The 26,097-nt window shown below is 52.1% G+C and overlaps 1 protein-coding gene across 6 annotated transcripts; it reads left to right on the top strand.

The window, feature by feature from the left end:
• Positions 1–1,022: 1,022 nt before the first annotated feature.
• On the top strand, positions 1,023–24,724 carry SCAMP4 (secretory carrier membrane protein 4). 6 transcript variants are annotated; one of them, XR_004236904.1, is made up of 10 exons: positions 4,648–5,111; positions 7,149–7,219; positions 7,617–7,670; positions 10,492–10,620; positions 14,267–14,423; positions 17,362–17,463; positions 18,667–18,784; positions 19,804–20,677; positions 23,165–23,271; positions 24,549–24,724. XR_004236904.1 is itself a non-coding variant. In XM_032092648.1 (9 exons), the coding sequence occupies exons 4-9, from the start codon at positions 7,664–7,666 to the stop codon at positions 19,978–19,980; spliced, it is 690 nt and encodes a 229-aa protein (XP_031948539.1). In that variant the 5' UTR covers positions 4,648–4,793; positions 4,885–5,111; positions 7,149–7,219; positions 7,617–7,663; the 3' UTR covers positions 19,981–22,844. The 6 variants fall into 6 exon arrangements, 5 of the variants coding, with proteins under 5 accessions (XP_031948538.1, XP_031948539.1, XP_031948540.1 ...); XM_032092648.1 differs by lacking the exons at positions 23,165–23,271; positions 24,549–24,724 and having other exon boundaries at positions 4,648–4,793; positions 4,885–5,111; positions 19,804–22,844; XM_032092649.1 differs by lacking the exons at positions 23,165–23,271; positions 24,549–24,724 and having other exon boundaries at positions 4,648–4,793; positions 4,922–5,111; positions 19,804–22,844.
• The last annotated feature ends 1,373 nt before the right edge of the window (positions 24,725–26,097 follow it).

Raw genomic sequence — 26,097 nt, forward strand, 5'->3', positions numbered from 1 at the left:
GAGCTCTAGAACCAAACAAAAGTGTTCAGGTTGGAAGGGACCAGAAAAAATAAATAAACTAAATTAAATTTCCTGTTTCAGACCAGTCTGCTTAGGAAGGGAGGGCAGGGGAGGGAGAAATGTTTATTTAACTACAAAACTGCTGTTAAATGTTGTTTGAATTTTTCATAACATTAAATAAAAAGTAATGTAATGTATGGATGAAAATCTTTTTACTGAGGTGTGTTCTGTAGGTACATAGATGTATATTGCACAAAATTTACAGGAAGAAAAATAAAGTCTGTTTTACAAGGTAAAAAAACCCAAGCTAATAATGTTGGAAATTGTGATTTTAAATCTTAGCGAAGAGTGAGAAAGAAATTTTAGCAGAGTCTTTAATTGGAAAAATGTTCATTTTTTCTGTGCTCTCGGGACCGAGCTGTACCAGAATCCCAGACTGGTTTGGGTTAAAAGGGACCTCAAAGCCCATTCAGTGCCACTCCTGCCATGGGCAGGGACACCTCCCACTGTCCCAGGCTGCTCCAAGCCCCAATGTCCAGCCTGGCCTCGGACACTGCCAGGGATCCAGGGGCAGCCCCAGCTGCTCTGGGCACCCTGTGCCAGGGCCTGCCCACCCTCCCAGGGAACAATTCCTGCCCAAGATCCCATCCAGCCCTGCCCTCTGGCACTGGGAAGCCATTCCCTGTGTCCTGTCATCCCAAGCCCTTGCCGAAAGCCCCTCTGCAGCTCTCTTGGATCCCCTTTAGACACTGGAAAGGCTCTAAGGTCTCCCCGCAGCCTTCTCCTCCCCAGACCGGGCAGCTCTCGCAGCCTTTTCCCATGGGAGCGATGTTCCAGCCCCTGGAGCATCTCCCGGTTCTCCCCGGCGGAGCCTCCGGGCGGGGTCGGTCCCGGTACTTCGGACAATTCTGTCCCTCCCGGCCGCCGTTCCGCGCCACCGCCCCTCCCCTTCGCCCTGCCCTTCACATGACAGCGGCGGGGGGTGCGCCGCGGAGCACGCTGGGAGTTGTAGTCCACGGAGGAGGACGCGCAGCGGCGGCGGCTATAGGCGGGACTCTGTTTCCCAGCGCGCCCCGCGGCGGCCCGGGAGGAGTGGGACCGGGCGCTCGCTGAGGTGGGCGCGGGGGGATCGGGCCGGGGGCACCGGGCGGGCCGGGGGCGGCCTGGGAGGAGGGATGGGGAAAACGGGGGTCGGGAAGGGGGAGCGGGGTGGGGGAGGTGGAACTGGGGGCCGGGAGGGAGAGCTGAGGGTCGGGGGGGCGGCGGGGGAGTGCCGGGGGAGCGGGAGCTGGGAGTCTGAGGACGTGAGGGGGAGCAGTGGGCCACGGAGGAGGGACGGGGGAGCCGGGAGCGGGGGCGGAGCTGGGCGGCGGGAGGGGTCGCGGGTGGTGTCGGGGGCTCGTGGTGTAGCGGGGGCGGGGGGGGGAGCGGTGGCACTCCCTGAGCCCGGGGGTGTAACGGGAGGTGCCCGGGGAGGGGGCGACAGAGGAGGGGGCGATGGGGGAGGCTGTGCTTGGGGAGGTATCGGGGACAGGTCTGGGGGGACGGGCCGTGTGTGGGGAGGAATCGGGGACAGCCCGGGCGGGAGAGGGATCGGGGGCGGCCCCGGTGGGAGCCGCTATCGGGGGCAGCGGGCGGGAGGAGCCGGGCCGGGCCGTGTCCCGAGTGCCGCGGTGGGTGAGACCCCCACCCCCGGGGGCGCTCGGGAATTTGCCTCCCGCGGCTCCTTCCCGGCTGGGACACGGCTGGCGGCGCTCGTGGGGACGTAGGGGGGACAGGGTGACATAGCCCGGGTGCCCGGTCCCGCTGGGGAGGTTCGTGACAGGGATTCTCCAGCAGCTGTGAGGGTGAACCTCTCTGATGTGCGTGCTTTGGGTACCGGAGATGTGTGTGTTGCCCTCGATAGACAGCACCTGGATGTTGTAGTTTTATTTCCCCTTCTAATTTCCCCTTCTCATTTCTGGTCCCGGTGTTCTGTAACTCTCTCAAGAAACTCCTTTGTGGAACCTGTGATGAAGAGAGCAGTGGGTTAGAAATTAAGCAATAGGTGGATTGATTTATCTGCATGTCAGTGTTATTCTGGGCTAATTAATATTTTTGCTGCTGTCTGCAATCCAATTCTTCTGTGTGAGGCCAGTCTGAGCAGGTGGCAGGGGGTGGAACAGGCTTGTGTCCTAAGCACAGGTGTTTCTGTGCTTTCTGTCTTCTTGAGCCTTTTGAGTTTCTGTTCCTGAGCGGCCACGCTTCACTCCTGGATGTGGTTGTACCAAAATGAATATTTGTCTGCTGTGGGTTTTGCATAGCCAAATTAAGGCTCCTGCCCACCTCCTGCGGCAGCAGGGCTGTAAACAGGCTGGGGGAGCCCTGAGGGGAATTGCTTCCAATTCTGCTGTCTCCCCAACTCCAGGATGGGGGGAGATGGGGCAGCAGAACCCCCAGTATAGCCAGGAATTCGAAGCTGATCTTGGAATGATGTGGGAGGAGTGTAACCCTTGTAACTTCACTGTTCCCTGCTCCTTTTCTCAGGGCACTGCTGCCATACACACACACAGTTTCCCCGTTCTCCCTGGTTGTGCTGGGTGGCTTTTGGAGTTATTTTTTGGCTGGTTGTGTCACTGCAGGGACAGTGTCCCACCCTGTGAGGGCTGGTGGTACGTCAGGGAGAGGAAACACCACCAAACCCAAGCTGTGTCAGCTCTGGGTTTATGATGCTGAGTTGATTGTTTTGGAGTGGCTGCTGCAGCCTTGGGCTCTCTGAGAAGTTCCTGGTAAGAGCTGGGCATCTGAAAGAGGCTCAAACCCAGCCTTTTGTCTTGAAACCAGTGCAGAGCCACCACTTTTCTCTTTAAATTCAGCTGGAGAGATCATGAGAAAGGCGTTTGCTTGTGTGGGAGCTCCGGAGGCTGTGTTGCTTCCCTGCCGAGCCGGGTGATTTCAAATCCAGATCTCCTGGATCCCTGCAGAGTCTCGTTTGTTTTAGGCTCTTCTGAAAGGTCTGGGGTCTGCTGGCTCAGGGTGAGTTCTGAAAGCCTGGTAGTCTGATGGTCCTCCCCAAAGGATCAGCTTGAACCACCGTCAGGAGATGTGTGTTGTGCCCAGGTTCCTCATTCTGCTTGTGTTCCCATCATTAAATCCCTGTTAATGAGGGAGTGTGGACAGTTCTGCTCTGTGCTGGGATCCTGCCCCTCTGCTTGCTCTTGGCAGAGTGCTCTGGATGAAACCCCGGAGTACAGGATTGTGTGGAAGCTCTTGGCCTCACTGCATCGCAGAATCACAGAGTCCTTAAAGTTGGAAAAGGCTTCCAAGGTCATCAAGTCCATCCTGTGACAGATCCCCAGCAGCCCAGAGCACTGAGTGCCATGTCCAGGGCACTGGGACACTCCAGGGATGGGGACTCCAGACCTCCCTGGGCAGCCCCTTCCAAAGCCTGACCACTCCTTCCGTGGAGAAATTCCACCTGATGTCCAACCTGAACCTCCCCTGGCACAACTCGAGTCCATCTCCTCTTGTCCTGTCACTTGTTCCCTGGGAGCAGAGTCATCAAATCAGAATGAAAATAAAAAAGCAGTACAGAAACTGGGGGGTTTGTTGGATGGCAGGCTTGGGATATTGGGCTCTTCTGAGATTGGCTGGGATCTGCAGGGCACAAGAGAAGCCAGTGTCCTGTGAATCTGGTCATGGGGACGTGCCCCACGTCACTTGGTGGGTTTATGGCAAAGCAGGAATGAGTTCAGCTCTCCCACTGCCCTGTCACTGCTCCTCTTTTGGCATGGCCTTTGCTTATTCTCTGCCACCTTTCTCTGGTTCTGGAGAGAACAGTAGGGAGAAATAACAAACTTTTTGAACTATTTGATATGGGCAGAATAAAGAAGGAGACTGAGGAGTAGCGTATGCAGCAGCAGGAATGCAAGGGATACTCACTAATTTCTGATGATACTAAATTGGGAGGAGCTGCTGACCCCGTGGAAGGCAGAGAGGCCCCACTGAGAGTCTCTGCCAAACGCCGGGGCTGAGCAGCCCCCAACCCTGTGAGATGGGACAAGGGCAAGTGCTGGATCCTGCCCTGGGATGGGGCAGCCCTGGATGCAGGGACAGACTGGGAACGAGAGGCTGGAGAGCAGCGCCGTGGGAAGGGACCTGGGGGTCCTGGTTGGTCCAAGTTGGATCTGAGTCCCCGGTGTGTCCTGGCAGCCCAAAGGGCCACCGTGTCCTGGGGGGCACCAGGCCAGGGAGGGATTGTCCCGCTCTGCTCTGCACTGGGGCAGCCTCACCTCCAGTGCTGGGGGCACTCTGGGCACCACAAGATCAGAAGGGTCCAAAGCTGTTGGAGAGTGTCCAAAGGAGGGACACGGAGCTGGGGAAGGTCTGAGGAGCGGCTGAGGGCACTTGGCTCGTTCAGCTGCAGCAGAGGAGACTGAGGGGAGGCTCCTGGGGGCTGCAGCTCCTCCCGAGGGGAGGCGGAGGGGCAGGGGCTGAGCTCTGCTCTGGGACAGGGACAGGAGCCCAGGGAACGGCTGGAGCTGGGTCAGGGCTGGGCATGGAGCTCAGGGAAAGGTTCTTCCCCCCGAGGCTGCTGGGCACTGCCCAGGCTCCCCAGGGAATGGGCCCGGCCCCGAGGCTGCCAGAGCTGCAGGAGCGTTTGGACAGCGCTCTCAGGGATGCGCAGGCTGGGGTTGTTGGGGTGTCTGTGCAGGGCCAGGGGTTGGATCAATGATCCCTGAGGGTCGCTTCCAACTCAGGATATTCCAGGATTCTGTGGTACCCAAAATGTGCCTCAAAGCAGATTCCCACAGGTATTCCTTCACAACATTTTCCCTAATGTGAGATGGTGCAGCATCTCACACTGTAGTCACATTCAAAGGAATGGTGGTGTTGTCTGCCTAGAAAAACAGCACTGCTTGTGTTCGTGTCTTGGTTTGAGAGGGAAGTGGTGTCCCTTGAACTGACACAGGGCATTTTGTCTGCGAGATCCTGGTGAAGAAAAGCTCCGACTGTCTCCAGTGGACTCCTGAGTCATGTGCGTTGGACTGCGAACTTCAGAGTTACTCATTGACCACGGATGAACACAGTGGAAAAAGGAAGTTCACTTCACACCAGAGGTTCCTTAGCGTGTATGGGATTTTCCTCCCTCCACAAGTAGTGGGTTATAGATGAAGAAAATCTCTGCAGTGGGTACAGGGTGCTGGGTTTTACCTATTCCCAGTTAAACTGAAAATGTCCAGGTGAATAGAGATCTGATTTACATACTGGAGAGGGACTGTTTATAAGAGGGTGTAGTGACAAGGCAAGGGGGAATGGCTTCAAACTGACAGAGGGCAGGGTTAGACTGGATATTGGGAAGAAATTCTTGGGAAGAAGCTCCCTTTCCTTTTACCGGGAGCTGGGAAAGTGAACACATCTCAGGAACTGATTACTCAGTGTAAAACACGGCCTTGTGTGCCTGTCCTTGCTGAGAGAAGGGTTCTTAACGCTGCTTTGTGGATCCAAACCACATCTTTCTGTAGGGAAATTAGTCATTGTCCCAGGAACTTCTGTGAGATTACTCATGGAAGCAAGATGGCTGAAGAGGGCAGTATCCAGAAGTTTCTGTTGTAGCTTCATTGTGTGAGAATCCTGGAATCTCCTGAGTTGGAAAGGACCCACAAGAATCATCGAGTCCAAGCCCTGGCCCCGCACAAGAAAATCCCAATTTCATGTGCTCTGTCTTCAAAGCACCGAAGTGTGGCTGGAGTTTGTTAGGAAAGGAGCAGGTGGATAACAACAGCTGGGTGAAAGGAGAAGGGGGTACCTCACCAGAATGCTGCTTTGTCTGGGGGTTTTATTTATTTATTTGAGTTAAAGCCTTTCAACAGCACCACAGGTCTCCTTGAGAGGAGGGAACAGGAAAACCATTGTTTGGCCATTGCAGGAAAACTCTGTCAAGCCAGGAATGTCCCCCTCAGTCTTTCTTTCTGATCCCTTTTCCAGTGGACAGACACCTCTCTGCAGCTGTAGGACACCAACACTGAAGTGCAGCAGCTAAATAATCCTCTTCTGAAGAAGGACCTTATTCACTGGCTCATTTTTCAGTAAAAGATTCCTCTCTCTTAGCGCTTTAGTGTAGCTGCTGTTCATGGGCCATTTGTTCTCCCCCCAAAATTCACGGATCTCAGCCGGGAGCAGCTGCATAAGGGGGGGGTGAAGTTTTAATGGTGTTCTTAACTGTCTTCATCCTTTATTTTCTATTCACACATTTGAAAAATGCAAAGCAGAAGGCTCCCATTTCCAAACCATCAGTTACAAACGCTGTCAGGCACAGGGCAGTGCCGGTGTTGTGGGACAGCCCGGAGGCCTCAGCTGTGGCAGGGATGGATCCCTGAGCAGCTCCCAGGGGACAGAACCTCCTGTCCACACTCTGTGGCTTCCTTAGAGGCCGGCCCAGGAAAGTGGTATGTTCTCCTCTGTGCAGACTTATTTAAGCTTGTGCATCTCTGCAGAGGGAGAACAGGCTGCTTGTCCAGTCCCGGGTGCTGTTGTCTCCACGGGCTGGGTTAGAGTAGCTCAAATGAAAAGCAAAGCAGCCCAGCAAAACAACTGTGCCAGTGCAGAACCGTGCAGCCTCCAGACCTTACCCGGGGCACACGGGAGGAGGGCACGGAGGTGCAGCAAAGGGGAAGCAGCTGCTGTAAATCCGGAGGGATTTGGATACAGTGTGGCTGTTCGGACCCCGCTGCTGCCGCTGCTGTCGGCTGTTCTTAGGGGCAGTTTTTAGTCTAGACTGCCTTCATTTCTGTCAGACTCCGCAGGGCTGGTTTGTGTGTTCTGTGTTTCCATTCTGGGATTTGCAGGTAGGGACACAGGGATACATGGTGTTTTTGTCCTTAAGGAAGGAGGGGTGGAATTAAAGCTCAGCAAAGACCTCTCTGTGTATTTCATCTGTGGGATCAGCTCTGCCAAAATCAGCAACACAGCTGATGCTGGGTAAACTTCCTAGGATTTGCTTCTGCCAGAGTTACAGCCACGCTCAGTGGTGGTAACAGGAAGAATGAATCTGCATTTGTGCAGAATTTCTAAAATAATGAGGGGTGTTGGGTTTGGTTCCAGCTGATTATTTTTTTGTTAAGCAGGAGTTTAGTGCCCAGCTAACAGGGATTATCTGTTTGTTCCAGGAGCTGGAAAGCACCACAGAGAGCCAGGAGCCAACAAATCATCTCAACACCTAAATGAGGCATTAAGTCTGGTGAGCTCTACACATTTCTCTTCCAATGTATGAGCTCTGCTGGGTCCCACCCTGACCTGTGTGGCTGCCCCTGGAAGCTGCAGGTGTTCTGGCAGGGGCTCCCTGAGCATCCTCAGCCTTTGCCAGGGAGTGCCAGGGGCACATTTGTTTGCTGCTGGACAACACAAACCTTCCAAGTGGCTGAATGAGGTGCTGCCAGAGCTTCCTCTGCCCAAGGAGAAATCAGGATCCTTTCTGTGAGGCTCCAGCCTTCCTCCTTTGGGTGACTGGACACGAGTAGTTTGTAGTGGGAAGCCCAAGCTCTTGTTTGTCACACACTGGGAACATCCCCAGTTCCAGGAGGTTCTCCGGGGGCTGGTTAGTGACATGTGCTGACCTGATTTTTTTTCGCCAACAGATCCGTTGCTCTGTCTGAAACCTCACGAGGGAACACAAGTATTAGACATGGCAGGTAAGAGCACCTCAGATCCGGCAAGGAGGGAGAGTGGTTTCAGAGAGTGCTGTTCATGATGCTGTGGTGGCTGTAACGTGTCAGGAATGTGACCTGTGTCCCTTCCCGAGACCTTGGTGATCCCTAAAGCTCTTCAGCTACTTCTCTTGCCTTGCTCACATTCACTTTCCTGCTGTCTCCTGATCTGTCTCCTGAGGTTTCTGCCCAAGTGATAAAGGCTCAGGTGTGACTCACTTGAAAGTTTTATGAGGGTGGAATTTATTCAGAAAAAAGTACATGAGAATAAGTCCTTCTTTCCATAGGCTTTCCATGGTGTTCCTGGCTGTGCTGTTGACATTAATCCATCTGAATTTTACTTGCAGTGAAATTAGGAACAAAATTCCAACTTTTTTTGAAGTAAGAGGAAGTCTGGAATTTGCCTCCAGCTGCTGCTCATGGGTGATGCAGTTTGGTTTTTGAAGGCATGGGGTGCATTTGCTGATCTGATGGGTTGATCCCAGCCTTGATGGGAGAACTGTAGCACTCCAAGCTCTACAGACATGAAAGGGGATATTTTCATGTAATTTATTTTGTCTGATGTCAGAAGTAACCCAGAACAGCTGGGAACTGCAGGGTCTCGGGGTGGGAGGAGGTGGGCAGCAGCAGAGGTGTAATCCCCAGTCCTGTGTACCTAGCAAACAATCGTGGGGGTATTTGGACCATTTTATGAGCTTGAAAAAAGACAAACTGCAGTGGCTGGTTGGTTTTGGCCCCACCATGTGGGAGCTCTGCACTGGGAGCTGGCAGCAGCTCTGCTCTCCATGACAGAAAATGGGAGAGAGCAGAACCAGAGGAACAATCTGCAGCTTCAGCTGTTGGAGAGGAACAGAGCAAAAGTTTCCTCATCCCTCAGAAAAAAAAAAATGGTTAGAGAATCTGCTTTTACTGTGTTTGATTAATCTTGGTCTTACTGGCTTCCCTAGAGAGCTGTCCCTTCAGCTTTAAAAGCTGTGTCCCCCCCTTTCCCTTGATCCAGCGTTGTTAAATCCCTTTCTAGGCTGCAGGGACACACTGTGCAGGAGAAATCCCATTAGGTGTTTTCAGCAAACAAAAAATTAATGCAAAGGAGTCCAAATTCCTGTGGACTTTGAAAGCATCTGTGGGCCATCAGCTCTCCATGGGATGGAGTCAGCAGTGGTGTTAACCAGTAACTCAAACCAGTTTGGAGGGCATCTGAATGAATGTAAAATGGGTTTAAGGGAGATTTGTGAGGAGAGGCAGAAGGCTTGATGTTTGTTTTTATCAGGAGAAGTCAAATTGGGCTGGTGACTTCAGTCATTATTCCATAGCTACTTCTGATGTATTCCCAGTGGGCGTTCTCACCATATTTTCTGCGTGAAAATATGCATGAGGGAAAGCCTTTTTCCTTCCTAAAGCCTGGCTGCAGCTCTAGGCTCTTCCCTGCCAACCTTCAAACGGAGCTGAGGAGCTGCTCCTGCAAAATGTCTCCTCAGCCGGAGATAATGGGAAGAGAAGGGGAACTCTTGTGCTGACAGTTCTTGTTCAGACATTTCCTCTCATCTCCTGTGCCATTTGGAGGTTTTCCCAGGACATTCTTCATCTCTTCCTCTGGTTGTTTTTAATTCTGTTTACTGGGGCTGAAGGAGGCTAGAGACAATTAGTCACAATGCCCTGGAATCAAACTTTAATCAGCTCTGGAAGGCAAGAGCAAACATTCCCAAACATGTAGGAACACACATCCAGGCACACACAGACAAATCCGGGAGCTGACAGCAGCAGAGGATTCAGGCATTTAATTACTTGGTTTTAAAACAGAAATTCTTCCCAAGGTAGGGTTTTCTTCACCATAAAGCTTTTGGCAGCATTTGCTGATTTATTGTCTCTGAATGCAAAGCTTTTGCTTTTTTTCTTTGCTTTTTTTTTTTTTCCCCCCCTAGGGCTTAACCTTGAAGGAAAAACTTGAATGTACCATTTTTCCATTAAAAATCATGTGTGCTTTCAAAACAAGATCATCCCTGACATAAAACCATGGAATCCCAAAATGATTTGGGTTAAAAGGGACCTTAAAGCCCATCCAGTTCCACCCCCTGCCATGGGCAGGGACACCTCCCACTGTCCCAGGCTGCTCCAAGCCCCAATGTCCAGCCTGGCCTTGGGCACTGCCAGGGATGCAGGGGCAGCCCCAGCTGCTCTGGGCACCCTGTGCCAGGGCCTCCCCACCCTCACAGCCAGGAATTCCTTCCCAGCATCTGACTTACTTCCCTGAACTGGATGGTACCTGGGTACAGAATTCCAGTTTGGGGATGCCTTCAGGCACCCTTCCTTATTGTCCCAGGCTACTGCATGTCCCAAGGCCTGACCCATGGCCAGGACATGCTCCTGCCTGCTCAGAGCTGGTGGCTGAAGGTAGCTCTGCTTGTCTGGACACTGACCAGCCTTTCTTTCCTCTTGCTGTGCATTTCTGAAGGGCTGTAACTTATCACCTCTGTGCAGCTGTTTCCCCCAGATGTTGCTGACACCTCCCCCTTCCTGAGGAAACTCATCCTGGAGCTTATTTTAAGGTTTTTTTTTCCTTGCAGCACCTTTCACACAACCTCACACTGATGTGTAAAGGTGTTGAATCCACCTGATGTTTGTTAGCTTGTTCCTATTCCCCTCTCTCAGCCTTGTGTGTAGTAAAATAAATGTCCTGTCGACTGCTGAGGAAGAAAACCAAAATATTTGTGGTCCAGGGAGAGCATGAACATGCAGCACTGTTGGGAAGGTGTGGAGGATCTGACATATTTCTGCTCCCAGCTGAAATCTGTGTTCTGTGTTCCAGAAAAGGTGAATAACTTCCCACCGCTCCCCAAGTTCATCCCTTTGAAACCATGTTTCTACCAGAATTTTGCTGATGAAATTCCCATCGATTACCAGTTTCTGGTGAAGAGAATCTATCATGTGTGGATCTGTAAGTTGAATAAAAAAACTTGTGCTGGAAAAAGGTATTTGTGTAGTAAAACCCCATAGATCTCAATGATTTATGTGCTTTAAAGTTTTGACTGCAATTAGTTGGTGAGGAGCAATGATCCCCCTTAGAATACTCTGATATAACTTTATGCCTGAATTTTAAACTGTGCCTTGAAACCTTGAAGGATCTTGGAGAAAGGAGGGTGTCAGTGCTGGCAAAGTCTGTTAGTAAATCTGAAGAGGGAAAAAGCAGAGCATGTTTGATACCTTTGTTAATGTCAAATGATCATAGAATCCCAGACTGGCTTGGGTGGGAGGGGACCTGAAGGATCATCTGATTCCACCCCCTGCCATGGCAGGGACACCTCCCACTGTCCCAGGCTGCTCCAAGCCCCAATGTCCAGCCTGGCCTTGGGCACTGCCAGGGATCCAGGGGCAGCCCCAGCTGCTCTGGGCACCCTGTGCCAGGGCCTGCCCACCCTCCCAGGGAACAATTCCTTCCCAATCTCCCATCCAGCCCTGCCCTCTGGCACTGGGAAGCCATTCCCTGGGTCCTGCCCCTCCATGCCTTGTCCAAATTCCCTCTCCAGCCTTTTTGTAAGCCCTGTTTAACTCCCAAAAATAGCTACCTTAAGGAAATTCCCAGTTCCCCTAAGGTAAGAGGAATAGGAGAATTTTAGACAAAATAAATGTGGCCCATTTGCTGCTACCTGGCTCCCCACCTTGCTCTAGGAAGGCTAAAATTTCCTCTTATCCCCTGATTTTGCTTCCCAATGAAAGCAGTGTCTTCTAGCTGCCTGCTGGCTCTTCCTTAGCTATCCACAGCCCCCAAACACTCCCCATCCTGCTGGAGTTGGGAGCTGATCCTCTGTCATGGCTGGTGATGTGCTGATACTCTGTGTGAACAGAGCTCCTGGCCCTGGGCTCCTGTTTGCCTCAGCCATTCAGAAACCAGGAATGAAAATTGACCATTCTTCTCCAAGGGATGAAATCGGTGTGGCAGGCCTAGGAAACCACAGGGAATGCTTTGGAAGATTAAGAATCTTTTTTGCCTTGCTTATCGTTTTTTCCCCAAATGCTTGTCATCCTCTTTACCCTTCTCACTGAAGGAAAGCTTGTTTTCTGCCAGCTCTGCATTTGGTGGCGTGGCTTTTATTCCAGATGCACGGGATGTGTGTAGGAGAGAGATTTGTGTGCATAAATAATGGCATAATCCATGGCTCCATTGTTCTTTGGTTATGTGGAGCTGCTGCAATGAGCTCTGTAATTTTCTTGCCTGAAGAAGCTGCCTGTCCCTCCAGACTCACTGGTGCGATGTCGAAGCTGTAAAGCCGCCTTTGTCCTCCCCTCTCCCAAAACAAAGAGTCCCTCAGTCGAGTTAATGGCAGGCTGGAGGAGAGCCAGGGATTTGGGCATGCCCAGGAGAGCTGCCATCTGCACCAGGAGTTTCACATTTCCATCTGCAGCGCGCTTCCTTTTGGGGTCTCCCTAATTTTTTGGCATGGGTTCGAGAGAGACACGTAGAGGGAAGGAGGTAAACAAGAAAAGGCCGGTTTTGAAAAGTAGAAATGCACGAGTCGTTGCTGGAAGGGTGATTGCTCGTTACTTTAATTGGATGTGAGCACTGGATTAAGGTGGAGGGAGGTTTGGGGAAGGCTGTACCAGAGCTCCCACTGCTGGAGAACAAGCTCCGACCTGAGGCACAGGGAGAGCCAAAAGTTCCTTAAAACTTTGTAGATGCTCTTGGCTTGGCATTGTTTTGTTGGATTTTTTTTTTAATTAAGTAACTTTTAGAGAATAAATACCTTCTGAAAATGAATATTTGGAGAAGTACAGCTAATTGGTGTATAAATGAAATATCAGATTAATGGAATCCCAGAACAGTTTGGGTTGGAGGGACCTGAAAGCTCATCCAGTGCCACCCCATGCCATGGGCAGGGACACCTTCCACTATCCCAGGGTGCTCCAACCTGGCCTTGGACACTGCTAGGAATGGGGAATCTACAAACTGTTAGTTTAAATACCTAAAATTAATTAATTTAAATAACTACTATTCTTTCTTCCCCCCCAACATTAAGACACATCCAAACCATTGTGTGTTAAGCCTTGTTGGCTACTCAGAAGACATTTTCTTTGCAGTAAAACAGTGTTTTATTTTACTCTCAGTGTAAGTCAGAAGTAGCAGCTGGGTGTAGGTTTCATTCTCCTGCGTTGTCAATATAATTTTGTGACCATAAAACCTTGCATTTGTTTAGGACTCCCAGGCTGTGTGAAGGCAGGTGGGTCAGTGCCCAGGAGGAGAGGGAAGAGTCAGAAGGACCAAGGCAGTGATGTGCAGATGAGCTGCAGAGCCATGGCAGGGGGTGAAGCAGGGAATGGGCAGGACCCTTGGCACAGGTGAAGAGAAATTCAGGGATTTAATTTTGCCTGAATAACTGAGGCCAAGGTCCAGAGTGTTCCCATGAGCTCATCACCAGGCTGTGCTGGAGGGTCTTTGGTGTTTGGACCTTCCACTGTCTCCTTTCTCTGTGCTTGTTGATACAGGTTACCACAAAGGGTTTGAAGAGTCACCACCAGTTTTCCAAAATAGGAGCTTGTAAATTGGCCTCTTTGACCCTGGCAGTGCCTGGGGGGATGCAGGGACAGGTGCAGGGAGCCCTGGCTTGTGGCTGAACCCCCTTTCCAGGGATGTGAGCTCCAGAAAAATGGGGGAGCAGCATCCCTTCACGTACTACTACTTACTGCAGCACTGCTGTGCTCTGGGGGCCTTTGTCAACTTTCCTTTTTATCCAAGTGACAGGAACAGGAATGTGAAAAGGCCTCTAAGCCACCCCTATGGTCCCATATTCTCAGCCTGATTGGAATTTGTTTATCCCCTTGCTCAAGGCAGCACTTCAAGCCCTCAAGCTGGTATCCAGGCTTCCTCAGAGGCCCAGGGAAGTGGAGAGAGAGCCTGCAAGGCACTGAGCTGGCTCTGAGATAGCTCCTGAGGCAGCCCCAGCAAGCACAGAGTCATTCAGAGGCAGGGGCAGGGTTACCCCCCTCTCCTCTCACAAAGGGTTTTGCTACAAATGGAGCTTAGACCTTGCTCATAATTCATAATAACACTGGCCTGAGTCGTGTGTTGGTCACATCAGTTGCTACCCAAGCTCTCCATCCTTTGACAGGTTGTAAAAGAGTTCCCTCATCCCTCTGCTGCAGGATCCCTCTGGAGCTGGATGTTCCTGTGCTCCCAGCTCCAGGGTCACACAGGAACCTGCGACTTGCTTGGAGCAGCTGCATTGCTGCCCCAGGGACCTTTCCCATTGGAATCCTGGGGGCTTCATAGAGTCCTGGAACATCCTGAGTTAGCAGGGACCCTCAGGGATCATCAGTGCAGCCCCTGGCCCTGCACAGACACCCCAACAACCCCAGCCTGGGCATCCCTGAGAGCGCTGTCCAAACGCTCCTGCAGCTCTGGCAGCCTCGGGGCCGGGCCCATTCCCTGGGGAGCCTGGGCAGTGCCCAGCAGCCTCGGGGGGAAGAACCTTTCCCTGAGATCCATCCCAACCCCCCTGACACAGCTCCAGCCATTATCTTTTGTTTCCTTTTCTCATGAAGTCCTGAAACTGCCCCACCCCACGTTTTCTCCTCTGCCCTCTCCCCAGTTTACTGCATCACGCTGGCCGTGAACCTCATTGCCTGCCTGGCCTGGTGGATCGGGGGAGGCTACGGGGTCAACTTTGGCCTGGCCATCCTCTGGCTGATCCTCTTCAGCCCCTGTGGCTACGTCTGCTGGTTCCGACCTGCCTACAAAGCCTTTCGGTGAGTAGGAGCCCAGGAGGTGCTTCTGGTCCAGTTTTCTCTGGAAGCTTCCCCAGTTGTTACTGGGTGGTGCTGCTGGGGAGATCTCTCTGACTGGGATGAAGGTTCAGCACTTGAAGTCCGAATGTCTTGTTTACTTTCGAAATGAAGAAGAATGTGGCTACTTTTAAACACTAGATACGGAACTGAGGGTCACATAAGATTGGAGGTGAGCAGTTTGCCACTTCTAGGGTGGTTAAATTCATGTTTTACTTAAATATCTCAAACTTAGCAGCACCCTCATCTTAGTGCAATAGGTGCTAATTTGGTAAAGCTTCACTGAGGCTTATTTTGATGGAAGACTATTAAGTTATTAGTTTTTGAGAACTCTTCTGATTTCTGTCTCTGGCTACTTGAGAGCTTGTCTGCTTAGCTTTTTAGATAAAAGCAGTTCCCTGGAGTCAGTCCTTCTGAAACTCCACAAATATTTAAAACCATCCTACATTTTTGCTTTAATTAATAATCATTTGCATTTGCTGTGGACCACGAGGCATCACTCAGACATTAATGTGTAAAGCCTGGCAGAGCTGGGAGGGTCCTGAGCAGTTCCCAGGCTGACACAGGGAAAGGAAGGACCTGGCCAGTGCCACCACCACACCCCACACACCAGTCAGGGCTTTGCCCTCTGAAGGTGAAGCTCCTCTTGGTAGGATACTCTGGATTTTGATGATTCACCAGACCCAGTGATGAGCTGGTTTGGGTAACAGCAGAAGCAGCTGATGGAAGTGGGAGGTGGCAGGTGGGTCCTGTCTGTTTAGTACACGATAAATTGTTTAAATGCGCTTCTGAATTGATGCTTTGTATGCCCACAGCACTGGGCAGGTACTGATAAGACACCAGTGGCATCATGGAGTACAGGGGAGGGTCATTTCTGCTGGAAACAGGAGGGTTGGATTTGTCTCAAAGTTCTAAAGGACATGAAAATCCCAGCTCTGAACTCTTGCCCTCTGGAGCCGGAGTTTGTCCCCATCCTGAGCTCAGAAGCCCCAGGGCCTCCAAGTGCTGGAGCTCTGTTCAAAGAGGAATTTCCATTCTAAAGTCTGGGAAAAATTACTCCTCCCTGCTGACCTCCCTCAGGCTCCACAAGGGCCGTTTCTCATTATTCCTTGAACGTTGTTTGGATGTGTTTATGCAAGTGAATGCTGAGAGGTCCTCGAGGTTACTCTGTGCACAGACTTGCAGTTAAATAAAGACTCAACCCCAGGGACAGAGAGGGGAGCCCAGGGATCATCCCCTGGGACAGCAGTTGGGAAGAGGCGTGGAAATCACCGCGGAGGGGCAGCACTGATGGGATCACAAGTGGTGATTCCAGAGGCAAAATCAGACCCACTTGTCCTGGAGGGGGCCACCCTTCAGTGCTGGCACCCTGTCCTGCGAGGATGCTTCCCTAGAACCTTCGTCATCCCGCTGCATCCCAAATTAAATTAGCTGCAGAGCTTTGGCGCTAGGGCAAAGCTGTAGCAAATCTGCACCAGAAAGCTGGATGAGAAATCACCTTTTCTCTGTATCCTCACTAATTCCTGCAGATCCTTTCAAATGAAGACTCCTCCAGCCCCTTCAGGTCGGAGTTGCAAGAGTCTGTTTGAAGGCTCAGCCTCAAGCCTAATCCTTGTTAATTGGATTCTGACAGGCACCAATGTCAGCAGGCCCTGTCTAAAGTGTTTCTTTCACATTGCTGTACTCTGAGGTGGTATTTGAAGGGTGGGATTGTGAGGATACTCAAGGATGACAAATCTTGCACAACCACCATTTGGGAGCTGACAGACACCCAGACCAACACGGGCAGCTCTGAGGAGCGTGGGCCTGGCTGGAGGCTTCTCCACGTGCCTCACCTCCCTCATCTCCTCCCTAGGCATCAGGGGCTAGAATTGTAATACTAACAACCATTAGCATAATAAAAATAATTAAAATAATAAGCATTTAAATACTTTCAGGGCTTAAGCAGGAGCTGGCAGCGGTTGGAGCTCTTTTGTTAACTCCCTTTTGCACCAAACTCCCTCATAAGCACCTGAAATGTTTTTTGTAGATAAATCATTGGCCCTTTGAGTTCCTTAGAGTATGGGAATCATTTGTATCAGTAAAAATGATAGTTTGAGGAACTTTGAATGTGCCTGATGTGGCTGGTTTGATGGGATGAAGATGCATTGTGGCAGAGCCCAGACTTGGGCAGGGCAGTGCTGGGCCCCCAGTGCACCCATGACAGAGACTGTGAATGTCCCTGCTCAGCATCTTGCTTGGGGTCATTTTGTACCTAATTATTGTACCTGCATAAACTCAAGGACCTCACCTGTACATCCTGAGGATGGGGAGCCTGCAGAGATGGGAAGAGAAGTGTGTCTCTGCTTTCAGGGTACCACCCAGCTCTCTCATGGCTGCTTTCCCTCCTATGATGTCCCAGAGCTGGATTATTTACCACGGGTGTGGGAACATGATGGCAAGCAGACACGGAAACATTCCCAGCTGGAATTCTCATGCTCAATGATCACTTCTAGTGTATGGACAAGCTCTACCTGGCAGTGTCAGGCCCCTGTGTGCCCCTTGCCAGGGGCTGAGCTGGGCAGGTATCAGGCTGGGCTGATGTTTGATCAGAGAATGATTCAGACTCTCTGTGTGGGAGACTCGTGTCCCTCCGCCTCTCCTTGTGTGTCATCATACGTGCAATTCCTTGGGGAGAGCAACTGCAGGAGCCAGGTTATTGGGAGACAGTCTGTGCTGCTGAGTCATGGAGCTGTGTGCTCTCACTGCCAGGGAAGGGGAAGAAGCCTCCCAGCACACAGCTGTGGAGGGATCCCTCTGGAGTCCCCACTGTGGAGGGTTTGAATGTGGTGGTGGGGTCAGACATGGGTGTGAAGCAGCACAAGGTGCCAGTGCCCCCCTGACCTCCTCTCTTCCTCCACAGGTCGGACAGTTCCTTTAATTTCATGGCCTTTTTCTTCATCTTTGGGGCGCAGTTCCTGCTCACGGTCCTGCAGGCGATCGGCTTCTCCGGATGGGGAGCGTGGTAAGCAGGAATGTCCCAGCAGGCCCAGGAGCTCTGAGCTGTGGCCGTTTCCAAGGACTTGGAGAGGCTGATGGGAGTCTGTACAGGGTGGAGAGGAAGAAGCTTTCTGATTTCCCCAGTGGCACAGCTGTATCTGCTCTTGGGGTGCACGATTCAGGTTTCATTGCTGTGTTGGCAGAAATCAAGGCCAAGCTGGATGGGACTTGGAGCAACCTGGTCTAGTGGAAGGTGTCCCTGCCCATGTGGTCTGGCTGGGCTTTAAGGTCTCCCTTCCAACCCAAACCACTCTGTGATCTTCAGCTGGTTGCTCTTTGTAGGCTCTTCCCTCAGTGTCCATTTCTTTCACCATTTAACCAGCCCATGTCAGGCTCAGCTTTGCCCTCAGAGCTGGTTGGCAGCACACGGTGAGCAGAGCGTATGACTCACTGTTGGCCTATGAGAAGTACTGTGAGAGTTCTCCTGTAATAAATGGGAGCTTGTTAGTGTCTGTCCCTGGTTGTGTTATAATTGTTTGGCATTTTAGCTTCCTGTCTTTAGACACTTGAGAGCAATTCCTGCTGAAGCTACAAGTAATGGAAAGTCCTAGCACTCCATATAACACTCTGTTTTCAGAACTGCTGATGCCTCACCTGGTTTTTGCCAGCAAAGGAATGGAGATGGAGTGTAAATCACAGGACCCTGGGGTTCCCTGATCCCAGCTCTGGTCTCTAGATGCACAGCCAAAAGCACCTTGGGAATATATCTTCTCTTCCCAAACTCCATGCAGCTGGCTGTCCCTTAAAGCTCTGAGACTGGCTTAGTGAGGGATGCTGGCAAGTGAGAGTTAAGATCTTGGGGAAACACCTGCATTGAATTCTGTCAATTGTCTTCATTGTTCGTTTCATTTTCAAGAGCTTCAAAGCTGCCTTGTAATTTCTGGGTTACGAATCACAGAAACAGAGAATGGTTTGGGTTGGAAGGGATGTTAAAGCCCATTCCATCCCACCCCTGCCATGGGCAGGGACACCTTCCACTGCCCCAGGCTGCTCCAAGCCCCAATGTCCAGCCTGGCCTTGGGCACTGCCAGGGATCCAGGGGCAGCCCCAGCTGCTCTGGGCACCCTGTGCCAGGGCCTTATAAGCAAGTAAACAGTTTTTCTGATAACAAGGACACTTTGAAAAGCAGATTATTATGATATTGTATCTCTTTTTCTGTTTCTTCCAGTGGATGGTTGGCAGCCATCACCTTCTTCAGCACCAGCGTGGCAGCTGCTGTGTTCATGCTCTTCCCTGCCATCATGTTCACGATGTCAGCGGTCGCGATGCTCATCTGCCTTTTAAGGGTAGGTTCTTCTAGTGGAAGGTGTCCCTGCCCATGGCAGGGGGGTGGAATGAGAGGAGTTTTAAGGTCCCTTCCAACCCAAACCATTCTCGGATTCTTCAGATCTCTCTGACTTGGAGTATCCCTGCTGTGTGTAACAATAATGCAAAGAGGCAGCTCAGCAGCCACCACAAGGCATCACTGCTTTGAAAGGTTTCACAGTGCAGTCAGCTGATGTTTCTCAGAGTTTCTGGAGGACAAATCCAGACAGCACAAGACAGCTCAGGCTGGAAATTGTCACGGTGTCGTGTGGTGATGTTGCTTTATGTCATGCAAAGCAAGCTTCATGTGGAGCAACCTGAGGCTGTGTGAAGTGGGGAGGTTTGGATTGGATATTAGGGAGCATTTATTTTCACAGAAAGGGTTGTAAAGCATTGGAACAGGCTGCCCAGGGTAGTGGTGGAATAATCATCCCTGCAAGTGGATGTAGCCCCTGGGGACATGGGCTCGTGGTGAACATGATGGTGGAGCTGGCATGATGGTTGCACTTGGTGGTCTTGCAGGTCTTTTTCAACCTCAACAATCCTGTGATTCCATGATTTGTTGCTCTTTGGGATGGTCAGTGGTGAAGCATCTGCAGTGGGGACCAGGTGGCAGGGTGGGAATTGGGTCTCTGCAGAAAGAAGGATTTGCAGTAGGACTCTCTGGAAAGCTTTGGCAGATGGGGAAAACAGAAGCCCTGTGGAAGCAGTGGTGTCTGTGTTGGAGCGGTTTCAACCCCCTGGCCTGGGCTGGCTGCCTTGCTGTGGGATCCTGAATCCTGGGCATGCAGCTGAGATGGGTTCAAGTGTTGGGTTGATACTCTCTATCTGCACCTCTGTTCACTGCATTATTGCATTTTTTGTGCTTTTGTTCCTCGGAAATCCAGCTCTTCACGGAGAGAGGAACAAATCCACCATCCCGTTCCCAAGTGGCTCTGCAGGGGCACAGCTCTGGGCTCCTGGTGCTGACTCTCCTCCTCTCCTCCCTTTTATCCCTTAGGTACATAAAATCTACCGAGGGGCTGGTGGAAGCTTCCAGAAGGCTCAAGATGAGTGGAACAGCGGCGCATGGAGGAACCCTCCCAGCAGGGAGGCCCAGTACAGCAATTTTTCTGGGAACAGCCTGCCAGAGTATCCCACAGTGCCCAACTATCCCTCTGGAAACCAATGGCCTTAAGCAGCGACAGCTGCAAACTGCCTGGATTCTCTCCTTTTTGGTCTTTTTATTCTTGTTATTGGAAAAGATCATTTGCATTCCCCCCAAGCACCCCACTCATCTCGGGGACCTCTCTGGTTCTTGTCTCCTGATCCCTGTGGAATGTCCGTGCTCTCAGCCCTTCCCACCTCCACTGCACTGCACGGCTGTGGCAGAAAGCTTTTTGTTTGCCTTGAGTCACCAGTATTTGCCTCGTTGCAGACTGAGAACAAACCCTTCACTGCCCTTGCTTGAGGGAATCCTCTCCTGACCATCCCTGGAAAAGGCTCAGCTTCCCCGTGATGGCAACACTACCACAGCTGCTCCTGCTCCTGCTCAGCTTCCATGGAATGCACAGCTCAGCACCACGCCGTCTGCAGCAAATGCAATCAGAGCATTGGTAGCAACTGGTGTTTACTCTCCTGGATGAATAATGTGGAATTTTTCACTCTAAGGGAAATGCAGCCCTTCAATTACTTGGTACTGGTGACACTGACGTGATTTGTGAAAGCCCCACCCCCCGTGGGAGGATCCCTGCAGGTAACAGAGCGTGCCCTGGGTGAGTCCTCGGATGTGAAGTCCCCACGAGTCCTCATTTGCCTGGCTCAGACTGTTGTGATGCTACAAGTCTTGCTTTCCCTGCTGCCAGAACTTCTCGCCGGATCCACACGTTCCAAAGGTGCAGATTCATCTCCTTAGGTTCAGGATTGCTCACTAAAGCCTGAATCAAAGCCCAGTGGAAACCAGTGCAGAGCTGACACTGGGCCTTGGTGATGTTCACCCTGGTACAGGGACTCGGCACGAGATCTCCCCACTGTGTAACTTCCAGCCAGGTTTTGTGCTGGCCCAAGGAATGCCGCACTGGACACACCTTGTCCTGTTGGGACTCCCTTTTCCCGGGTTCCCAGCCAGGAGCCGGATGCAAGATAATGATTGATCTCAGTGCTGGGGCCCCAGTGTGGTTTGGAAATGCTTCTGTTACAATGAATAGTTTAATTCTGCCTTCTGCTGGTGTGGTTGAACTCCAGACATTACAGTGGGGTCTGGGAGACCAAGGGAAGCTTGTTAGTCCTCATGGCTGCTGTTGGCTGTGGCTGGCAGCACTTCCATGAGAGAGAGATTCCTGCCTTTCTCCAAGGATCAGCTGAAGGGAGGATGAAGCTATTGAGAGGGATTGTTTTCCCTGAGATTATCCTCCACCTTGTCATTCATCTCCATTCTGTGCCTGAGCCATCCAATTCCCAGTGTCCTACAGCAATCCAAGCAGCAAAGGCTGCGGTTTCCTCTTCCCCCCTCAGCCTGCTGTGAATTTTTTCAAACCCGTCCCAACTGGGAGGTCAGTTCCCAATTTTTTTATAGGGAGTGAGTGTTCCAAGTCTTTGGCGCTCAAAGTTTTGGCCAATGATCCAGAGTGCTCCATTTGGGAGACCCAGGAGGGTTTGGGCACCCTGGGGATCAGACCCGGAGCCTGCTGCCTTGGCAGGCTGCTGATGGGGTCACTCCAAATTCACAGTGAGCAACTGGAAAACAAAACTGGCTCCTGGAAAGGGACAGGGACATGGTCCTAGCTAGGTGGAATTGATTTGCAAGTGATCTTTTGAAAATTTTTCTCTACACGTGCCTTATCTAATGAAATCACAGTTCATGGAGGAGAGCTCCCGCTTCCCCCTCGCCCCTGCAGAATTCCCTGTTTCCCTATTAACTCGTCCTGTGTCACACTGTAAATAATGAGGGAAGCACAGCCTGGAGTCTGCACGACCCCTGTGTTACCAGGGCCAAAGCAAAAGCAACCCTGGATGGGAGGGCAGAGCCTCCCCGAATTTGCGTTTACAGCCGCACTGACCCCCTGCTGCAGGAGCAGCCCTCCGCTGGCTCTGGGACACCAACGTGCTCCCAGCACCAGGGCTTTTTCCTGGAGAGTGTGCAATGCACTTGGGAGGATGAGCTCTTGGAGCCTTCTTAACAGAACACGACCTGATGGTGTTGTGAAGCTTTTAGGTGCCTTTGTCCTGTGTCAAGTGTAATTTTAAGTGTTCTCTGTCGCTTGCCATCGGAGTGATGAAAGAACTGCCTGGCGTTGACTCCCTGGAAATATGATGGATGCACCACGGGGTGAGGGTCAGCGGGGCTGAAGGTGGGATTGGCCACACTTGGGAGCCAGGACATGGTGCATCCGTGTCCCTCGGTCCTGCCCCTCGCCATCCTCGGCCTCTTGCCAAAATTCTTCAAAACCCTTTGATTCCTGCCCCATTTTAGTGTGTCAAGTTGGAGGTTTCGAAGGAACCAAGAGGAGAAGCATTGCTGGGGGCTCCACATCCTCCTTCTCTTTGGGATTTTCCCCTTGGAGAATATGGGGGCTGTGTTGAAGCACCCACCCTCAGTCACACTGGAAATGCTTGATGCAAGGGGAGGAGGTGCCTGGGAGCCTGCCCAGCGGAATGGTTGGAGCTGGACACCAGAACCACCCCCCATTAGCCTGCACTGCCTGAGATCCCTGTGGAGCTCAATGCACCCCCAGGTGGGATCTGCCATCTCACCCCCCTCCCTCCTCTTCAATGCCAGAAACCGTAATTCCAGAAAGTTGACCCAACATGCTGCCTGAACAGCCATGGCTTAATTTTTTTTTTTTTTTGGACTCCTCTGTATGTTTTTAAATGTTTACAATAGATCTCTAAGAGTTCTTAACACCATTAACCCGGCCCTGGCTCCTGGTGTGGTCGGGCGTCACGTGGCGTGTCTGTGTGCAATGTTTCATGTCACCCGTGGAGCTCTGGGTTTTGTTTTGTGTTTTTCTCCTAATCACAAGACAATAAATGCTCATCCTGTGCTTGATGAGGAGAACTGGCCGCATTGGAGAAGTGTCTGTTCCTAGGTAACCGGAGTTATCTGGCAGAGGGAAATGGCAAAAGCTCTATTTTCCTCCAAAGTCTCCCGCTGCATGTTGTTCTCTCTGTGAAAGAACAGCACGTTGATGGATGAGGCTCATCCTCTGTGCTGGGGATGGGTGTGAGTGGCTCGTTGTGCTTTGTACTCTCAGAGACGCCCCATCAACTTTGACCAAAGGTGCTGCTCTTGCTCCCATCTTCTAACAACGGGATTGGAGAGCAGAGTGTGGACAAAGTCCCATCTCCCAGGCACTGAGGTCATTTTTGTGGCCTTTCCACAGTGCAGAGAGCCTCGTGCTGGCCCCTGGCAGTGCTGGTGTCTGCTTTCCCCAGTTCCTGCCTGGAAGGAGACCATTATCCCTGGAGTAAATGGGCTTGGACAGTGAAGGTGAGTTGACTCCCTTTAGCACATGGCTGAATTTATTACCCAAAATGTTTTTCCAAAGTTATCACAGAATCCCAGAATAGTTTGTGTTGGAAGGGACCTTAAAGCCCATCTCGTTCCACCCCTGCCACGGACGGGACACCTCCCACTGTCCCAGGCTGCTCCAAGCCCCAATGTCCAGCCTGGCCTTGGGCACTGCCAGGGATCCAGGGGCAGCCCCAGCTGCTCTGGGCACCCTGGGCCAGGGCCTGCCCACCCTCCCAGGGAACAATTCCTGCCCAAGATCCCATCCAGCCCTGCCCTCTGGCACTGGGAAGCCATTCCCTGGGTCCTGGCCCTCCATGTCTTGTCCCCAGTCCCTCTGCAGCTCTCCTGGAGCCCCTTTAGGCCCTGCAAGGGGCTCGGAGCTCTCCCTGGAGCCTTCTCCTCTCCAGGTGAGCACCCCCAGCTCTCCCAGCCTGGCTCCAGAGCAGAGGGACTCCAGAGCAGCTCCGTGGCCTCCTCTGGACTCATTCCCACAGGTCCATGTCTTTCTTGTGTGGGGGCCCTAGAGTTTGACACAACACTCCAGGTGGGAATATGGAAATCACCATATTGTGGTGTCACACCCCAGTACCACTCCGTGGCAGATATTTAATCCTAGAAGAGCCATTTCCATCACAGCTGTTGATGGGACATCTGCTGAACTCAGTGTCTTCCCTTTCTCCAAAGCCCTGTGCCAGGTTCCCCTGCCTGGCCCTCACCATCCCTCTCTCTCTGACAGTGGTTCCCCACAGCTGCTGCTGTGCCCTGGTGTGTTGAGCATGAGGATGAATTGGATTTTCCTCAAATTCTTGCTCCAGGGCCTCAAAATCTGAGCACGAGGCACATTTTAAGCTCCTGCTCCAGCTGCCACTCAGGCAGGACCTTGGCACTTGGAATGAGGGGGTTTTTTGCCTCTGCTGCAGGAGGACTGGGAAGGGTTTGTGAGGAACGCGCCCGGATTCGGGAATGGGGGTGGTTGTGCAGCCAAGCTCAGCCCCCCACCCTGAGGAGCTCCCAAAAAGCTCTGGATCCCTGGCATCAGGGCATGAAGGACGCTGTGAGAGCCTGGCTTCTCCTTTTCTCTGGTTCCTGCTGTGTTTCTGTCACTCTCCAGTTTCCCAGGCCGGGATGTTCCAGCTGGGAAGGTGTTGCCCACCTGCCCCGGAGCAGCTCGTTCTCCCGTTCTCCTGTGCAGTCACAGTGGTCCCTTTGTGTTGTCTGCTTGTGAATGAGCCTGAATTGTCTCATGCCCACAGGAGAGGGACAGGGTTCCTGGCTGGATGCTTTCCCGGCAGAAATTCCCTGGCTTTTCTTGCTCCCCGCGCTGGTTCCGTGGCATGAGCTGCTCGTGTCTCTGCAGGCCTTTGGCACACCGTGTGCTCACCGCTGGAGATCTGCCTTGAAATAAAATCAAACCTCCCTTCTTCCCCACTCTCCTGCTTCAGAGGGTGGTTCAGTTCTGCAGCCAAACGTCTGAACAGCTTGTGAGTTCTCAAAGTGTGTGAAATCGCCACAAAATCGCAGACTGGGGGGGTGGGATGGGGCAAAGAGGAAAGGGAGGGTTTCAGTGTGATTTTATCCTCTCCAGAAGTGATTTTATCCTCTCAAGGGGTGGTTTTATCCTCTCCAGGGGCAGGACATGGGGCATGGCCCCTCACCACCCTCCTGAGCTGTGTCACAGCACAGGAACAGGATGGGAGCAGCTGGAATTCATGCTTTCAGAATTTTCCTGGTTCTCTAAAATCAGCATTTTTTTGTAGGAGCAAACACCCACAGGGAAAAAGTCCTTCAGCCAAACGTTGTGGGGAGAGCTCTTCCCTGCAACATTTCTGTCACAGGAGAGAGAACCAACTCAAGCAGTGGGAAATGCTGAAATGGGTACTTGGGGTGATGCCGGTGGCTGAAGACCTGATTGTCCCCCAAACCCACACAAACTCACTTTCCCATTGCCTGAAAATCCTTTTGGGGTGGATCTGCTCCATGCTGAGGTGAAGGTGAGACCAGCAGGGTTGTGCAGGGGTGTCCCCTCCCTCCAACCTTACCCTGAAATTCTCAAACTTGGGGGTTGAGAAAAAAAGGGGTGAGAAAGAAACGATCCTCTGGCTGTGCCCTCCTTCGCTGAGGGGGTTCGGGGATGGAGTATTTGTCCCCAGGTGATCAATCAGAGGAAAATGAAAGGCTTTAGGAGGTGACACTGGGGTCTGCATCCCTGCCCGGTTCCTGTGTCCCTGCCTGGCTCCTGTCCCAGCAGATCCCACTGTCCTGGAGCTCTGTCCCCTGCGAGGCAGCAGGATGGCAGTGGGATGGCAGCAGCTCTGCCTCCCTCAGAGTGGCTTTGCTCAGAGCTGATGTCCCCAAAAAGGCAGCAATGCCTGTAAAATCCCACCCCAACTCCCCTCTGTTCCCATCGGAGAGGTACCACAGCTGTGCCCCCTCTGCGGGACCCCCATTCCCCATCCCGAGGTTGCCCCAGAGGGCCTGTGGTGGGGATGGATGTGAGGAGGGAACTGTGCCCCAAAAAGGGGCTGTACCCCAGAATGGGGCCATACCCCAGAGCAGGGGCTGTACCCTAAAACAGGGTCTGTATCCAAACACAGGGGTTGTACCCTAAAACAGGCGCTGTACCCTAAAACAGGGCCTGTACCCAAGCACGGGGGCTGTACCCCAAAATAGGGGCTGTACTCCAGCATGGGGCTGTACCCCAAAACAGGGCCTGTACCCCAAAATAGGGCCTGTACCCCAAAATAGGGGCTGTACTCCAGCATGAGGCTGTACCCCAAAACAGGGCTTGTACCCAAGCACGGG

Source organism: Corvus moneduloides, chromosome 28 (genome assembly GCF_009650955.1).
Source record: "Corvus moneduloides isolate bCorMon1 chromosome 28, bCorMon1.pri, whole genome shotgun sequence".
Taxonomy (NCBI): Eukaryota; Metazoa; Chordata; class Aves; order Passeriformes; family Corvidae; genus Corvus; species Corvus moneduloides.

Bases quoted from the DNA above. Each gene is read 5' to 3' on its own strand.
- SCAMP4 (XM_032092647.1), top strand. The intron at 17,464-18,666 runs GTAAGCAGGAAT...TGTTTCTTCCAG, and splicing joins TTCTCCGGATGGGGAGCGTG to TGGATGGTTGGCAGCCATCA. The intron at 18,785-19,803 runs GTAGGTTCTTCT...TTTATCCCTTAG, and splicing joins TGCTCATCTGCCTTTTAAGG to GTACATAAAATCTACCGAGG.